General features: G+C 35.9%; 2 protein-coding genes across 2 annotated transcripts; one reads left to right on the top strand and one right to left on the bottom strand.

Annotated features, from left to right (window-relative positions):
- Positions 1–9,410: 9,410 nt before the first annotated feature.
- Positions 9,411–18,325, bottom strand: LOC148200162 (protein trichome birefringence-like 19). Its single transcript, XM_088111338.1, has 2 exons — positions 17,640–18,325; positions 9,411–10,496 (listed from the first exon to the last, which is right to left on the bottom strand). The coding sequence occupies exons 1-2, from the start codon at positions 18,267–18,269 to the stop codon at positions 9,711–9,713; spliced, it is 1,416 nt and encodes a 471-aa protein (XP_087967464.1). The 5' UTR covers positions 18,270–18,325; the 3' UTR covers positions 9,411–9,710.
- On the top strand, positions 11,404–12,839 carry LOC148200163 (uncharacterized). Its single transcript, XM_088111339.1, has 2 exons — positions 11,404–12,514; positions 12,808–12,839. Exons 1-2 carry the CDS (start codon positions 11,404–11,406, stop codon positions 12,837–12,839), a joined length of 1,143 nt encoding a protein of 380 aa, XP_087967465.1.
- Positions 18,326–18,666: the final 341 nt, after the last annotated feature.

Consider the following 18,666-nt stretch of genomic DNA (forward strand, 5'->3'; position numbering starts at 1 on the left):
TTGGTTTTCTATATTTTGGTGCAGTAATTCTGTTTCTGTTTTCATATTTTACAATTTACTGTTTTTCGTATTTTACTGTTTTACTGTATTTCTGTATTCCATTTTTACTGTTTTTGTATTTTTGTTATTTGGATTCTCCAATTCTGTATTTATTGTTTTGATATTATTAATTACTGTTGAAATTTTATTTTTTTTACTGTTTTACTGTTTTGACCGTTTTCTGTATTTACTGTTTTCTGTATTTTTATTTTCTGTATTTTCATTTTCTGTACTACATTTTTCTATTTCAGATTTACTGTTTTGTTGTAAAATTTACTGCTGTAATTTATTTTCTAATTCTACTATTTTTTGTATTTACTATGTACTTTATTTTAGTTTTTCTGTATTTTCGTTTTCTGTATTTTAGTTTTCTGTTCCAGATTTATTTTTTTACTGTTTGACCTTGCTGTATTTTCGTTTTACTGTAGCAAATCGTTTTTACTGTTTAATTTCGTTTTACTGTTTTAATTTCAGTTTTACCATTTTAGTTTTATGTTTACGGTTTATTTTTACTGATGCTTTTATTTTTGTGTTTAACGTTTTACGTTTAGTGTTCCCACGTTAATTTTATTTTGGTGTCTTTTACCGTTTGGTTTTTAATGTTTTGAATGTTACTTCACCGTTTTCACGTTTACTGTTTTAAAGTTAATTTTCAGTTTAATTTAATTTTACCGCATCAAAATCACAAAACCCCCCATAACGTGTTGATCCGAAACTGAACCAAATTTGGTCCTTGTGAGACGACCTAGGAGTCACATCCTAGCTATATTGCATTCTTTCTATGCACATCAAATTTGTATGACCGCGACAGTCGTAGCATCGCTCCCAGCAAGGGCAAACATGATGAGCTCTGGCAACCATTTCAAAAGGATCAAACATCTGCCTCATGCCATCAGCAATATTATATTTGATGCAAGCAATCATAAGACAAAGTATTAGTTGATATGAAACCAGCATACCAGTGACAACATCAAGTCAAGAGACAACTTTGATATGTTCACAAAAACAACATGAACACTATGGTCTGGCACAAATCGACCTTCTCTGTACATCTCTTTTTTCCTTGGAAGACTCTAAAACTTTGAGATAAGAATCAAGTCCAGAACATTGCTGATCCAAAGACTGAAGTTTCGATTCTATAAATCTCTTTCTTGCTGCAAGAAAATCATTTAAATATAGATGGTACAAAACTGTGTCTTCAGTTATTCAGCATGGTGGAAGAAAGAAACCAAACCAGGGCAAAGAGGATGCAGCATAAAAAAAAAAATATCAAGTGGGCACCATCACCTATATCAAGAGACGCATACAAAATGCTAAATAGAAGGCTATTTATATTTACTGCATATTATTATCATGTTGATATGCAGAATAGCAATCTATTGGCATTGGCATGACAGAATAGCAATCCATTGCAACAATAAGCATGCAGAACTCAAACATTGATTTCCTTCAAAAACTAAAATGTTTATGCTCAACTTCTTTGAATGATAGACAGCACTTACATTCCAAATCCTTGTGGTGTTTGGATAGGTTACCATTAACTTCTTGTATTTTTATTTGCAACATATTGACTTCCTTCTCAGCATCGCAGTACTTTGCATTAATATCATCAAATTCCCCTCCACCAGCCCTGCACCAGAAAGAAAATTCAATACAAGGTAAATTGTGATCTAGTTTGCAATCTTACCCAATGTAAGACTTTTTCACTTATACTTGCAACTCCAACATATCATAAATCTTATCTCGGCTCATCCTCAACTCTCAAAGTGAACTTGGTTCAACAAGTTTTGAACGTGAGGAGTGATAGGGGAATAAAAGTATATGTAAGGAGAAATAAAGACGGAAATGAGAAAATGTCCATTAGAAATTAGGAGGGAGTTTTTGTTAGAAGTTTGTTAAAGGGAAAGGGGAGTATAAATAATAATTAGTGGAAAAGGGCGAGGGGAATGAGATTTGTAATTGTTGTTGACTGGAACATTAGTGCAGTGGAGGGAGATTGGGCTTCCTTAGGAGGGATTACTATACAATTGTATTCTTGGTTCATTGAATAAGAGAAGTATATTCAGAGAAGTGTAATCTGTTGGTGTGATTGATTTGCTTTCTTGACTTCTTGAATTAAGAAGTCCAACATTATTGGTCCGACTTGCCGGATCCAGATCGAAGGAGAGACGAGATGGAGAACAAGGTGAGTGCATTGGAGGGAAGATTCGATGCCATGGAAGCGACGTTGGAGGAAATTCGAGCGAAGATGAGAGGAATGGCTCGAAACGTGAATCACGACCGTGGGAGAAGAGGGAACCAGGGGAGGAGTTCTGAAGGAAGTCATTCGGTTAATGGAAGTCGGGATACGGAGGAGGATGAATTAGAGGAAGAATCGGATGAAGAACGCGATGTTCAAAAGAGTTGGATGAAGAGACTGGAATTACCCACTTTCGAAGGGATCGATCCGATGGGATGGATTGCTAGGGTGGAGAAAATTTTTGAATTACAAAATGTGACAGAAAGGGAGAAGATGAAGCTGGTGTACATCTGTATGGAGGAAGGAGTGAATTATTGGTTTTGTTTTTGGCGGAAGAAGGTGAAGAATCCTACCTGGGTGACATTGACGGAGGTGATGGTAAGGAGGTTTGGATGTAGACATCGGGGAACAATCTTCGAAAAATTGGCGGCAGCGCGACAAAGAGGAACGGTGGAAGAATATGTACAGGAATTCGAAGTCTTAGTGGCTTAGGCAGCTGGCGTGACGGAGGAACAACTTCTCGGATATTTCTTTGCTAGATTACAAGAAGAACTGAGGGATCTCGTTAGACCTTACGATCTGCGCAATCTGTTAACCGTGATGCAAAGGGCACAGGACGTGGAGCAATCGGGATTAGTGGCGAGGACGTCTAGCGGTGGTGGAACGATGAAAGGAGGATCGACGTGGGGGAAATATGCGGCTAGCGCGGGCACTGTAGCGCGAACGGAGACCTATCGCGGGTCATCAGAGAGGCAGGGGAGCAGTGGCAGAGGTCTCGGTCCAAAGAAAGATGAGACGACCAGAACCGTCGGTTCAAAGGTAGAAAGCAATATAGGTGGAGGCAGATCGAGTCGCGGAGTGCGAACTCTACCATATCCGGAATATCTTAAGAGGCGAGAGGAGGGCCGCTGTTTTCATTGAGGGGGTCCTTATAGCCCAGGACATCGTTGTGCGGAGAGAAGTTTCAAGGTGATGATTATGGGGGCCGATGACAAAGAAGAAGAAGTGGCAGAGGCAGAAGAGGAGGCGGAACAACGATGCATGGAATTATCGATGTATTCCGTTGGGGGAATCGCTCAATCCAAAACCATGAAGTTGTCGGGGTGGATTCGAGATCGGAGAGTAATCATGCTCACTGATAGCGGAGCGAGCCATAACTTCATCTCAACAAGTTTGGCGAACGAGATGGGTTTAGAGAAGGAGGAGACGACGCCATATTGCGTTTGCCTGGGGGACGGCCAAAGAAAGGAAACGCGAGGTGGTTGCATGGGAGTTTCATTGATACTATAAGGAGTGGAAATTAAAGAGAATTTTTGCCTCTTTGAAATAGGGGGAGTCGACGTCGTGCTGGGAGTAGAGTGGCTGGCCACGTTGGGGGAAATTAGGGTGGACTGGAAGCAAATGACCATGAAGTATGGGATGGCAGAAGGAGAGGTAGTGATAAGAGGTGATAGCAGATCAATGATGAAGGTCATCAATCTCGAGGCGTTGCATAAGGAAACAGGGATTGAAACGCTAGCGGTGGTGTGGGGTCTGCATCAGTCTGATACAACAGCATAAAACTTAGGAGTAGAGGGTTTAACTCCCATGCAGGAAGCAAATCTGGAGAAGATCTTGGGGGAGTTTGAGAGGGTGTTTGAGATGCCACAAGGACTTCCTCCTGTCAGAAAAGTGGATCATCAGATAACCATTAAAGAAGGTACTAAGCCAGTGAACGTGAGACCATATAGGTATCCTCACTTAATGAAGGCTGAAATAGAAAAGCAGGTTCAGGAGATGTTGGGCTTAGGTATTATTAGGCCCAGTAACAACCCATTTTCTAGTCCAGTAATTTTGGTTAAAAAAAAAGATGGGAGTTGGTGTTTTTGTGTAGATTACAGAGCTTTAAACAGAGCAACTATCTCCAATAAATATCTAATTCCTGTAATTGAAGATCTTTTGGATGAATTATACGGTGCAGTTTATTTTTCTAAAGTGGATCTAAAATCTGGATACCACCAGATAAGGATGAAGGAGGCCGATATACCCAAAACAACCTTTAGAACTCATTTAGGACATGAGTTCTTAGTAATACCCTTTAGCCTCACAAATGCTCCGACCACCTTTCAAGACATGATGAATTCATTGTTGAGACCATTCTTGAGAAAGAGTGTGCTTGTATTCTTTGATGACATCTTGGTGTACAGTAAGTCATGGGGGGATCACGAGAAACACCTTAGGCAGGTGTTGGAAATGCTAGAACAACATCAGATATTTGCCAACAAGAAAAAGTGTGATTTTGGCAAGAGGCACATTCGGTATTTGGGACACATGATATCGAAAAAAGGGGTAGAGATGGATGGAGACAAAGTGTTTGCAGTGACCGAATGGCCAACACCCCATTGCATTAAAGAGTTAAGGGGGTTTCTAGGGCTCACTGGATATTACAGGAGATTTGTAAGGAATTATGGGAAAATTGTCCGACCTCTCACGAATCTTTTGAAGAACGGGAAATTTGAGTGGACAACTGCAGGAGAAGAAGCCATGCAAGCTCTTAAAAAGGCAGTGGCCACTGCTCCTGTTCTTGCTCTGCCAGATTTTTCACAACCTTTCCAAGTTGAATGTGATGCTTCGGAGAAGGGAATATGAGCGGTATTGTCACAAAATAAGAGGCCCATAGCTTATTACAGCAAGACATTATCAGAAGGTTCATTAAGCAAGTCAGTTTACGAGAAGGAGAGTATGGCCGTGGTGTTGGCCACTCAACACTGGCGTTCGTATCTACTAGGGAAGCGTTTCAGTGTTTTTACAGATCAGAAAAGCTTGAAGTATTTGTTGGAGCAGCGCATAATAACTCAAAGCCAGCAAAACTGGTTAGCAAAACTCATGGGATATGAGTTTGATATCTATTATAGGACGAGTGCTTCAAACAAGGTGGCGGACGGATTGTCTAGGAAAGGAGAAGAAGGGGAAGACGGGGACAAGACATTACAAGTGATAACCAGGCCATATTGGCCTGATTTTCAAGAGATAATAGAGGAAGTGGAGAAGGATGAAGGGCTGAAAAACATAATTGAAGAGATAAAGAATGATCCGGATTCTCATCCTACTTACACAATGGAGAACGAGATGTTACATTTTAAGGGAAGGCTCATGCTTTCAGAAAAGTTTGAATGGATACCAAATATTTTAGCAGAATTGCATGATTCTACTATAGGGGGACATTCGGGGGTATATAGAATGTATAGAAGACTTGCCCATGCTTTTCATTGGAAGGGTATGAAGAAGAGGGTGACAGACTATGTAGCTTCCTATTTGGTCTGCCAACAACACAAATATATGGATTTTGTGGTTAAGTTGCCAAAATCTCAGGGGTTTGAAACGATAATGGTGGTGGTGGATAGGTTGAGCAAATATGGGCACTTTATTTCCATAAAGCATCCTTATACAACAAAGGTAATTGCAGAAATCTTCGTGAGGTAAGTGGTGCGCCTGCACGAGATACCAGTGTCAATTGTTAGCAACAAAGATCCTCTTTTTATCAGTACATTTTGAAAGGAGCTTTTTAGAATTTAGGCACCAAATTAAGAATGAGCACCGCATACCACCCAGAGACGGACGACCAGACTGAGGTATTGGAAACCTATTTACGGTGTTTCTGTTCAGAACAATCTAAGGCTTGGAACACAGTGTTACCATGGGCTGAATACTGGTATAATACCAGTTATCAGGGGGCGGCAAAATGCATTCCTTTTGAAACAATTTATGGCAGACCCCCGCCAGCATTAACTAGATTTATTCCAGGAGAAACATTGGTAGAAGCGGTGGCACAGGACTTGCAGATGCGAGATGAAGCTATCAATCAGCTGCAACATCACCTGACTAGAGCACAAGAGCGGATGGTGCAGTATGCGAAAGAAAGAGGAAGGAGTCCAATATAAAAGAAGGGGATTGGGTCATCCTTAAGATAAGACCTCATAGTCAAGTGTCAATGCCAACTAGGCTGCATCCCAAGCTATCTGCTCGATACTACTGACCTTTCTTGGTTGAAAAACAAGTGGGTCCAGTGGCTTTTCAATTGCAGCTGCCAGTTACCACCAGAACACACTCGATTTTTCATGTATCACAGTTGAAGAAAGTTGCGGGGAGAATAAGGTGGAAGGGGAATTGCCAGAGGAACTACAGGTGGAAGGTCCATTATATAAACCTTTAAAGGTATTACATAGGCGAGACAGAAATCAACAAGGAAAGGAGGTATCCCAAGTTCTGATCCAATGACAAGAGGGTGGAGTAGAAGGAGCAACTTGGGAAGAGGAACTGTACATCAAGCAACAATTTCCGAATTTCAACCTTGAGGACAAGGTTGTTGAGATGGAGGGGGGTATTGGTAGGGAAAAAAGTATATGTAAGGAGAAATAAAGACGGGAAGGAGAAAATGTCCATTAGAAATTAGGAGGGAGTTTCTATTAGAAGTTTGTTAAAGGGTTGGGAGTATAAATAATAAGGTTTAATAGCCAATTTAGTTCTCACTTTGGTTGAAAAATCTCAATTTAGTCCCTCGTTATAAAAGTGTTTTGAATTAGTCCTAACTTTTAAAATAGTGGGTCAGATTGGTCCTTTCTGTTAAATATAAGTTAACAAAATTAATGGATGATGATGTGACACAACTTAAAGCTAACGAGGACCAATCTAACACATCAGCTTTAAGCTGTGTCACATCATCATCCATTAATTTCGTTAACTTATATTTAACGAAAGGGACCAATCTGACCCACTATTTTAAAAGTTAGGACTAATGCAAAACACTTTTATAACGAGAGACTAAATTGAGATTTTTCAACCAAAGTGGGGACTAAATTGGCTATTAAACCAAATAATAATTAGTGGAAAAGGGCGAGGGGAATGAGATTAGTAATTGTTGTTGACTGGAACATTAGTCCAGTGGAGGGAGATCAAGCTTTCTTAGGAGGGATTACTATACAATTGTATTCTTGGTTCATTGAATAAGAGAAGTATATTCAGAGAAGTATAATCTGTTGGTGTGGTTGATTTGCTTTCTTGACTTCTTGAATTAAGAAGTCCAACAAGGAGTGTGTTTGATATTTCACATCAACTATACATATGGCCAATGGAGAGCTTATACAAGGTTGGACAATTCTCACCTTATACATTTCAGGATGGAATTAGGTTCCCAGTCCAAATTCAAGAGGTAGGTGCTTACAACTACGAGTAAACATAAAAAAACAAAAAAAATTAAAAGATTTTCCCAACCTTAATGCTTGAGTAATTTCCTTTATTACATCCTTATCAAGAGGAACCCTCCCTTTAACCACCTTTCTAATTTTGTCTTTAAGGTCATCAATCTGTAAAGAATAATAAACAAATGATGGCCAACTTTGAAACATAATTCTAAAGAACGAAAAGTGGAAAGTAAAGGGAATACAAATAAAATGGATTTACATTTTCTTATGTTTCTTTTTCTGATTTTCCAACTTGCTTTCTTATGAGATAGCATAACTCTATCCTCTGAATCAAGAGTCATGATACCCTTCTCCCGATTGACAACCCTAATCTTTTGATCTACACTCTATATCTCATTTTGCATTTGACGTATATTGGGTTCAAATTGTCTTTGAGATAGTCAATTTTCCTTTCTCTCAATCTCACTTCTCTGCAAACACTATATTGGGAAGCAACTTTGTTTTTATAAATTGCCTAAGACAGCGCTTAGCACACATGGGGCTCCAAATGCAGAGTTTTCATTCTTAGGTGGATTTTCTTTTGTGGTTTAAGCCTCATGCTTTGGTGCTGCAACCCTGAGATAACTTCTTTATAAATGAGTTTTTGTGACTTAATTTCAGATTTAATACTTGAGGTTTCCTTTTGCAATGGGTTTGCTTGTGTAGCTTAAGTCTCAATTTTTCCGCTCAGTTGCACAGACGTCACTTTTGTCCATGATTACTTAAATTTCATCCATTTTTTTTATTTTTTCACTTTGACTCTCCTTTTATATCAAGTATTGCAAAAAAGCTAAACTGGAATGATTTGTACAAAATTTTAACAAAATCAAAGTAATATAAGGGCCAAATTCCTTTTAAAATTAATTCATATTAAGCACTTATCAAATATATGTCTAAGAACTCTAGGACTGAACTACAAAGTTAGTATATAAATAACAAGGGATGCTCATTTTTATAGAAAATCTAAGTGTTGCTTCAGCTCCAATGGTGTTGGTCAGCCATAAGGATTCATTCTTAGGTGGGTTTCCTCCATCCTTGGGCTTCCAGCTTGGTGTTATAGCAATGGAGCTTTTCTTTCCAAGTGGGTTTTTACTTGAGGCCCACCTGTCATTCTGGAGCTTTGCATTCTACATGTATGGCAAAATGCTTGAACGACTACATCATTTTGGTTTTGGGTATTTATTTGGAATTTCATCTCAGTTGCCTCTCAATTTGCGAGTCAATGTTAGATTTCAGGAAAATGCTTCTAACATTCGTGTTGTAGATTTCAGATAGACTAGAATTAGGATCACATTATAAAGTATAGGTTGTTGGTTGCAAACCTAGAACATAATAGATTTGTTGAGTCTATTATATAGTCTGCCATTAGCCACAAATATCAAATTTAAGATATTTGATTTCTGGTGCGACAAGATACATTGAAGATTCCATATCGATAAAAGCTATTATTGAGTTATAATTCATAATTTGACATGAACCTTCTTTTACATGTTAAATTAAGTCTAAATCCATTTTCTCAAAAAGATCTTTCTGACATAATATCTTTTATAAGGTGAAATTCACATTGTCACACTAAGTATGTGAGTTCCAATTTCTATCTCGTTAGGTGGGTCTGAGTTTGAAAATAATAAGGCTCACATGAAGTTTAATCAATAGAAGATAGTATATTGAAAACACTAAGAAAGTGTGTCGTCATTATTGTTTTTAGTAATTGAAACTTGCTCTTCATTTCACCCACCTACATTGCGGATGATTATCTACCCATAGAAATTGTACATCTGCATGGTTTTTATGTTTTATCATGCAAGCGGGTGTGAGAATTCTTTTCTCAGATTTTGATAGATCTTATCTTCTATGTGAGTGGATAGAATCTGGGTTAACATAAATAGGGTTCCTTGAATAATACTATGATAATAACATATATAATACAAATAAATTGGACATTGGTGCTTGCCAGGCCTATAGACTCTGAATTGATTTTTCTATTAGAAATATTGAAAATGGAAGGAAGGTGTTAGTTCTCCGGGTAGAAAGAGGCTTCATTTATCGTTTTATATGAAAGATATATAAGAACTTCCATTTTCAACTTTTCTAATAAAAAATCACTATTGAGTCTATAAAACCTGTTAAGAACAATTCATCTTTATACATCAAATTACAAGACAAGATTTGCCAATTGTAGTTTGAAAAATAATTCTAATTAACAATTGTCTTTAGATGAAATCTTTTTTAGGAAAAGATGTGACACCTTCCCTTTTCAACGTTTCCAATAGAAAATCAGCCATTGTGTCAATAGGTCCTGGCAAACACCAATGCACACAATCATTAGATACTGTCATATTCTCCTGAGGCCAGTGACCATATTTATCGGGATGACCATCTGGCCTGAGTAACATAGCCTGTGTGGTGTCAAGTAACATGAATTTCAAACCTCTCTTCATAGCTTTTTTCTCAGCACGTTTGAACTCCTCCAATTGTATGGTGTGTAACTCAAGATTGTAGCCCTCTAACCTTGTTTCATTACTCTTAAATGGCTTAGTTCTTATGCAATTCCCACCTTTATCCCACACCCCATTCTCAAAATGAGATGGAGCATACGTTCTAAGAATCGTTACAACCTTGGAGTTTCCTAAATTGACTATGGCTTTATATGCAGTCCTAAAAGCCTTCCCATAGCCACTGTGCCATGTTAGATGCGTGACATTTTCCCATGAACAATATTGACATCCAACAATTTTTTGGTTCTCGTAGAACACTATTGGCCTCAAGAACCACTGTCCTCCATTGATAATAACATAGTCAAACTCTTTAATTTGAGCCGTCCATTTTTCATCAAACTCATCAAGATAAATGTTGATGAGATCACCCTTTGAATCAACTTGTTCAGCTCTAACTAGATAGGGTGACCAAAAAGTAGCCATTGTGAAGTTGTAGTTCGAGTACTGCCATCTTTTGAAGGAAAACTCATCTGTGTATGATACATCTATGGGCCACTCCGCCTGAAAAGTACAAAAAAGTTCAATTTTGTAAAATATAAATATAGCTATATATATAATATTTGTATGTAATAGTAATTCTATTTTGTTTTTAATACAATACAATGTTGCATAATTGTAATTTTGGTTCTCTAAATATCCCAACTGAGCTGTTTGAATTATCATAATACATACAAATGACTTTAGTTTTTTAAGGTTGTAAGGGTGGCAATTAGATGCTCGAATACTCATGAGGTTTTGGTTCTCCAAATTACATCATCACTGTATTCTAATGGAATATTACTAAAATAACATTCAGATCCAATTAGCATCATACATTGGCTTATTCATAGAACCAAATTGATTTAATTGGAGTAAATAACTAAGATCGTATAATTAGAAAAAATCCAGCTAAATGCATATTGTTAACATATTTATTAACTTGTTGCTAAAACTAATCCTTTAACCATAAAACATAACCGTTCTAAAACTGACTAAAACTAATTAAGAATGGAAAAGTTTAAACATATATTTGGTTGACTACTGAATTTATTATAAACATTTTAAAAATAAACTGAATATAATGCATGACGATTAATAATAAAATTTCCTTTTGCAGCTTGTGAGAAATATCGTTTCTACCCCTGGTTTGTTATGTTTATTTGCTTTCTGTTACTGTGGTAGATTTTGGTAGATATTTCTAGCATTCTGTTATTGTGTTAGACAGGCTGTAATCCTCTTTATTTTCTTCTTTTTATTTTGTAACAATGTGCTGAATATATATTGAGCACTTTCAGACTTTATTATACAGGATGAATAATGAGGATTAAGGTTTATCTTTGCTTGGCCATCACTCTGTCATGGTATCAGAGCTAACACCCACTGCTTCTTCCGCCTGAAGCTTCTTTTTCTTCTTCCTCATTTTCTGAAAATGGCTTCCCTAAGCCATCCTATTACACAAACACCGGATCACCTTGTGAATCCGGCAAACCCACTTTATCTTCATCCTGCAGAAAACCCAGCATTGGTGCTTGTTTCTCCTCTCCTTACGGAGAGCAATTTTCATCAATGGGAACGTGACATGGTCGTCGCACTGGAGACCAAAAACAAGGAGAAGTTCATTGATGGTACTCTTCCTTGTCCCCCTCTCTCAGATCCACTTCACGAAGCTTGGCGTCGCTCAAATCGAATGGTGATGTCCTGGCTCACACGATCCATGACTTCTTCGATCAAGCAATCGGTGATGTGGATGGATACAGCATCAGAGATTTGGAGAGATCTCAAGGATCGATTCTCCCATGCTGATAAATTTAGGGTTTCTGATCTTCAGGATCAGATTCTTGCTTGTCATCAAGGTGATTTACCTGTTTCTGAGTATTATACGAGATTGAAAATCCTATGGAAAGAGTTGGAGCTCTATAGATGTGTTCTCAGCTGCAATTGTTTAACTCCCTGTGCTTGTGGACTTCTTGCGAAACTTCAAAAAGAAAGAGAGGATGATTATGTGATTCGATTTCTCTGTGGTCTCAATGAGAGCTATGCCCAAGTTCGTTCTCAAATCATGATAATGGATCCCATGCCTTCGATTGTCAAAACTTTTTCTATGGTTCTTCAGCATGAACGTGAGTTCATTAGCACCAATCCTAAACATCCTGTTTCCGATTCTTTGGCCTTCACCGCAGTTTCGAATGCTCAACCACGGTTCAACTCTTCCAACAAAGTCCCTTTCAATGCTAGTAAGAACAATTTCAAGAACAACAAATTCTGTGAAAAATGCAAGAAGAACAATCACACCATTGAAACCTGTTATTTTCGCATTGGTTTTCCTGCTGGTTATAAAAAGAACAAGCCCAACACCAAAGCTTCTGCCAGTTTGGTTGAAGTAGATTCAGCTGCCTCTCTACAGCACCTTGATTTGGATGGTAGTCCTCCCAATGACCAATTCACTTTCTCTAAAGACCAGTATCAAGCAATTTTGGCTTTGCTTCAACAGAGTAAGGATCACTCTTCCTCAGTGAATCAAGCCTCTGTTAAACACTCAGGTATATCTTCTGATTTTATTCCCTGGATATTTGATAGTGGTGCCACAGATCATATTTGTCCCACCAAATCCTTATTTCATAACCTTCATGCCATAACACCCATACACATTAAATTGCCTAATCACACTACTGTCACTGCCAATTTCTCTGGGAATATTCACATAGGTGACTTATTTCTTCTTGATGTTCTTTTTGTTCCTGACTTTTCTGCTCATCTCATTTCTATTTCCAAACTTGTTTCCACTATTGACTGTATGGCAGTATTCTGTGATTCTCACTGTCTTCTTTTCCAGAAATCTCACTTCAAGATGATTGGAGCAGCTAGGAAGATTAATGGCTTGTATTGTCTTGCAGAATCAAATGTTATGCGTTGCAATTTACCTTTCCAAACTGATGTTATCAATAAATCAAATGCTTTCGTTGTAAATGCAGTCAATATCAGTGCACTTTGGCACCATAGACTAGGCCATACTTCAAATTCCATTTTACAATTGTTATCTTCTCAACATGATGATATTATATACAAGAATTGTACTCCTTGCGACACTTGTCATTTTGCCAAACATAAGAAATTACCTTTTTCTCTTAGCACCTCCAAGAGTTCTCAATTTTTTGAGTTGTTGCATGCTGACATATGGGGACCCTTAAGCACTGTTTCTATTGATGGTCATAAATATTTTTTAACACTTGTTGATGATTTCAGTAGATTCACATGGGTTTATCTTTTAAAATCAAAAGCTGAGGTCCAAATTGTTCTTCCCAATTTCATACATCTCATTGAAAATCAATTTGACACTAAACTTAAAAGACTAAGATCTGACAATGGCAAGGAGTTTTTCTTAACTGATTTCTTCTCTTCTAAAGGCATTTTTCATGAAACATCATGCATTGAATCACCCCAGCAAAATGGAATAGTTGAGCGCAAACATCAACATATTTTGAATGTAGCTCGCGCCTTACTTTTCCAATCACATCTTCCCTTTGTTTTTTGGTCTTTTGCTATAAGACATGTTGTACATCTCATAAACAGGCTCCCAACTCCATTTCTCAAAAACCAATCTCCTTATGAAATTGTTTTTAGCAAAACTCCTGATTTTAAAACGCTTAGAGTCTTTGGTTGTCTAGCCTTTGCAAACACTATTACTTCTGGCAGAACCAAATTAGACAAAAGAGCTTCTAAGTGTATTTTTCTTGGTTTCAAATCAGGGGTCAAAGGTTTTCTGTTATATGATATGACTACACATAAGCTTTTGCTCTCTCGTAATGTCATTTTTTATGAGTCTCATTTTCCATATTCTGTTTCTCATCATCATCACACTGGTACTGCTGCATCCCAACAATCATTTGATTCTTTGATTGCTTTTGATATACCTGGTTCACACTTTAATGATTTTCGTATTATTTCGGATGTTATCTCTAGTAATAATGATCATAATGTTGTTGAACCAGTTATGCAATTTCATAATGATTCTCCTGATACTGTACAACCTGTTGATCCACCTGGTAGACTTTCAACTAGAATTAGGAAGCCACCTGCTTATTTGTCTGATTATGATTGTTCCACTGTTTCTTTTGCTCCTACTTCTAGCTCCACAGCTTATCCTTTACAATCATACTTGTCATATTCCAAATGTTCTAACTCTCACACTGTTTTTTGCATGTCTTTATCTGCCTTCATTGAGCCATCTTCTTTTAAAGAGGCTTGTCAACATGCTCATTGGCAGCAGGCCATGCTTGCGGAAATTAAGGCTCTTGAGAGGAATAGAACTTGGTCATTGGTCCGATTACCACCAAAGAAAAGAGTTGTTGGTTGCAAATGGGTCTACAAGACTAAATTGAATGCAGCTGGGGTTATAGAAAGATATAAGGCACGCTTAGTTGCCAAAGGGTTCACACAAACTGAAGGCATGGATTTCTTTGATACTTTTTCCCCTGTTGTGAAGCTTACAACTGTCAGATTTCTCCTTTCCATTGCTGTTTCTCATAACTGGTTTTTACACCAGCTTGACGTTGATAATGCCTTTTTGCATGGTGATTTGGATGAAGAGGTTTATATGAAACCTCCGCCGGGCTTGATTCTTCCCGAACCTCATTTGGTTTGTAAATTGCACAAGTCTCTCTATGGTCTTCGCCAAGCTTCTCGACAATGGAATGCTAAGCTCACAGCTGCCTTACTTTCTTATGGATTTTCTCAGAGTACAGCTGATCATTCATTATTTCTTCGACAGTCTGCTACCTCTTTTACTGCTCTTCTAATATATGTGGATGATATCGTTCTAACTGGTGATAGCATGGATGATATTGTTGCTGTTAAGCAATTTTTACATCAAGAATTCCGCATCAAAGACTTGGGAAATCTCAAGTATTTCCTTGGTTTTGAAGTTGCTAGATCACAACAGGGTCTTGTCTTGAATCAACGAAAATATTGCTTAGAAATTTTAGCTGAATTTGGTCTCACTGGATGTAAACCAGCACCTTCTCCTTCAAATCCTACCGATAAGCTAAATGATGATGATGGTGATCTTCTTTCAGATCCTACTTCTTATAGGAGATTAATTGGCAAACTACAGTATCTAACAAACACACGGCCTGATATTTCTTTTGCTGTTCAGCAAGTTAGTCAGTTCATGTCCAAGCCCAGATCCTCTCATCTCAATGCTGTTTTCAGGATTTTGAAATACCTCAAAGGTTGTCCTGGATTAGGCCTCTTTTATCCTTCCAGCAATCCTCACAGACTTCAAGCTTTTTCTGACTCCGATTGGGCTACTTGTTGCATCTCTAGAAAATCCATCACTGGTTATTGTGTATTCTATGGGAATTGTCTTATCTCTTGGAAATCAAAGAAGCAATCCACCGTGTCCAGGAGCTCTACTGAAGCTGAATATAGAGCTTTAGCCTCTGTTGCTTGTGAATTGCAATGGTTGAAGTATGTTGCTGATGATTTATGCCTTAAAATTCCAATTCCTTTTCCTACATTTTGTGATAATCAGTCTGCCATTCAACTGGCTAAGAATCCATCCTTTCATGAACGCACCAAACATATTGAAGTGGATTGTCATCTTATTCGTGCTAAGGTTCTTGATGGGCTCATTGTTCTTTCTCATGTTCCTTCGAAGCATCAATTGGCAGATATGTTTACTAAGTCACTTTATCCTGGACCTTTCAACATCAATTTATCCAAGATGGGATTGCTAAACATTCACCACCCATCTTGAGGGAGGGTGTGAGAAATATCGTTTCTACCCCTGGTTTGTTATGTTTATTTGCTTTCTGTTACTGTGGTAGATTTTGGTAGATATTTCTAGCATTCTGTTATTGTGTTAGACAGGCTGTAATCCTCTTTATTTTCTTCTTTTTATTTTGTAACAATGTGCTGAATATATATTGAGCACTTTCAGACTTTATTATACAGGATGAATAATGAGGATTAAGGTTTATCTTTGCTTGGCCATCACTCTGTCACAGCTGTTTTTTGATTCGCATTATTTTAGTATGATATATGTGCATCAACATTTTTATTACATCAAACTAAAACAGTTTTAAAATACACACTTTTTTAAAAGGATATAAATTATTAAAATAATAGAGTTTAGAAATATATAATTTTGTAAGGATACTATTAAAATAATAAGAATAATAATAATGTTGATTGTTTTTAATTGGAAAAGTTATGTAATTCCTTTTAATAAAGACATTCTTTAATTATTGACTTTATTAAATAGAAAAATGTTTTCTATTTATTAAAGATAAAATTGTCTAGTTATATCATTTTTATATAATGGTATAAACTACTTATTTTATTAAACAAAAAATTATTTGTATTTATTAAAAGATAAACTTATCTAATTATGATATAACACCAAAAATAGTTACCAAAAGTACACAATATAGATAAACACAAGAAACTTTAATGATTTTAGGAAACTACTAACAACAAAGTAGTTGTCTTAAAAGATTACAAATACTCTTATTATATAATTATAACATTATAAATATAATAAGAAAAAGTTAACTTTACGATTGTATGCATTTTTTTCCATAGCTTTAATAAAAAAAAATTAATAATGTTTCTAGTGACTTGTGTTTCTATCATATTTTAACTAATTGAAATACAAGCGTATACATGGTAAATAGTTTTAGTGTTTTGAAATTATGATATTATATTTATTTAATATTATTTTTAAATTATATAATTATTATTGTTATTTTATTAATACCTAGTTCAATAGTTTAATTTAAAAATAATACCTTTTAAAATTTAATTTAGGAATGATAACTTTTTGAATTCACTTTAAAAAACATTTTTAATAGTGTCACATGTATCTATTTTAAAGAATACACACATACATACATACATATATATATATATATATATATATATATATATATATATATATATAATAGTTGTATCTATTAACTATTCATATCTATAGTTTTGGTTTTAAGCTAAAAATATAACATGTTGATAACTATACGACTAATCATCTAACTAAATTTAGTGACCACATAACATGTATGATTTAATAACAAGTAACTATCGAAGCAGATAAAAAATAAATTTCATACATGCAGCACTATTTTTTAGTTTTGTAGATAATATATATTACAATAACAAGTTGAATTGAATTTTATTAAAATACTATAAAAAAAATAGAGACTCTTCTTACTTTCTTTGTCCCTTAGTCAAATATTCAACAACTATTAAACTTATTGGTTGTCAAGTACCTTTCCTTTATAATTAATGCATTATAAAAATCAAACTATATATTATCATGAAAATTTTGTTCACTTGCCGGCTAAAGTCTGTCTGTAAACCATTAATTAAAATAAAAAAATTTAAAAGTATAAAAGTTAATCATTTTAATTATATATGACAATTCTTCATATTAACATGTATTATATTATCAGTGGAAAAAAAAACATGAACTGGTGACATATGAATTAAAACATGAGTTGACACATGTTGAGATGCATTACTATATATAAACATAAACAAAGACAGAGAAAAAAAAGGACAACTATAATTGATATCGAAAATGAAGGAGTAAAATAAAGAAAAGATAATTATGGTAATAACATGATTTTCGAAGTTGAAGATTGAGAAAAGATAGAAGAAGAGACTAACCCTAGATAACAGGCAAATCATGGACTGCATGTGATTTCTGCCAATGGAGTCTCCAACAAAAGCCATTGATTTTCCTCTCATAATTTCTAGAAAGTGAAAAGGGTTGAAGATGGGAAGTTCACACTCATTTGGCTTCCATCTCCACTTCATGAACTCAGAATCTGGTCTTCCATACTTCATGCAATTCTGGTGTTCATGAATTTCCCAACATGTTGTGTTTGTGTAGTATGGTGCTTCAGGATTTGGCACCCATTCCCCACTGAAAATGTCACACTTCTTCAAAGGTTTTGATGCCATGTTTTCTCTCTCATTCCTCAAACTATACCTCAAATTTTCTGTATCATTCCTCAAACATGTCTGATCCTTCAAACTTTCTGTCACATTTTTCAGACTTTCTGTCTGATTCTGCAGACTTTCTGTCTCATTCTTCAAACCATAATCAATATCAATAGATAGCCCCAGCCCCCTGAATTCATTGATCTTCCACAGCAAAGAATAAGAAATTATGGTGATAAGGAATACGAACAAGGATGAGAATACTACTAGTATTGTAACTTTTTGTGACATTGTTTGTTTTGATCTATTGTTGTTGTTCCCTTTGAGAAGAGGAAATTGGAGAAGAAACTTCATTTTGAAAGAGAGAGAAGGGATTGAGGAGATGAACCAAAAATTAGGTTTTCTCAATCCAAAAGAAGATCACACTAAATTTATCATTTTTGTTGATTGACACTCTTTGCTTTTAAAACCTACATTAAATATTTTAAATTAAATTTTCTCATGTTCCTGTACCTCATAAATTATTTTTATCACCATATACAATTAATTATTTTTTGTATTGCGTGTAAACCATAAACAGCAGAGTGGTCAAATAATATTAATTTCAAAATGGTTTAAAAATGGAATTAATTCTTGCAAATGTTTAGTTAGCCCATTGGTTTTGTAGAATTTGGTAATACCACATATAGGAAAAGAATGAAAACTTTATCCAATATAACACTCTTAGTATGTATGTGCTTTTTATTTTTTA

This window comes from Vigna umbellata, chromosome 4 (genome assembly GCF_029865625.1).
Source record: "Vigna umbellata cultivar VRB3 chromosome 4, Vumbellata_1.0, whole genome shotgun sequence".
NCBI lineage: Eukaryota > Viridiplantae > Streptophyta > Magnoliopsida > Fabales > Fabaceae > Vigna > Vigna umbellata.

Excerpts from the sequence above, each read along its gene's own strand:
- LOC148200162 (XM_088111338.1), bottom strand. The coding sequence starts at position 18,269 with ATGAAGTTTCTTCTCCAATTTCCTCTTCTCAAAGGGAACAACAACAAT. Across the intron at positions 10,497-17,639 it reads TGATTTGCCTGTTATCTAGG|GCGGAGTGGCCCATAGATGT; the intron begins GTTAGTCTCTTC and ends TGTACTTTTCAG.
- LOC148200163 (XM_088111339.1), top strand. The coding sequence starts at position 11,404 with ATGGCTTCCCTAAGCCATCCTATTACACAAACACCGGATCACCTTGTG. Across the intron at positions 12,515-12,807 it reads AGCCTCTGTTAAACACTCAG|AAATCTCACTTCAAGATGAT; the intron begins GTATATCTTCTG and ends CTTCTTTTCCAG.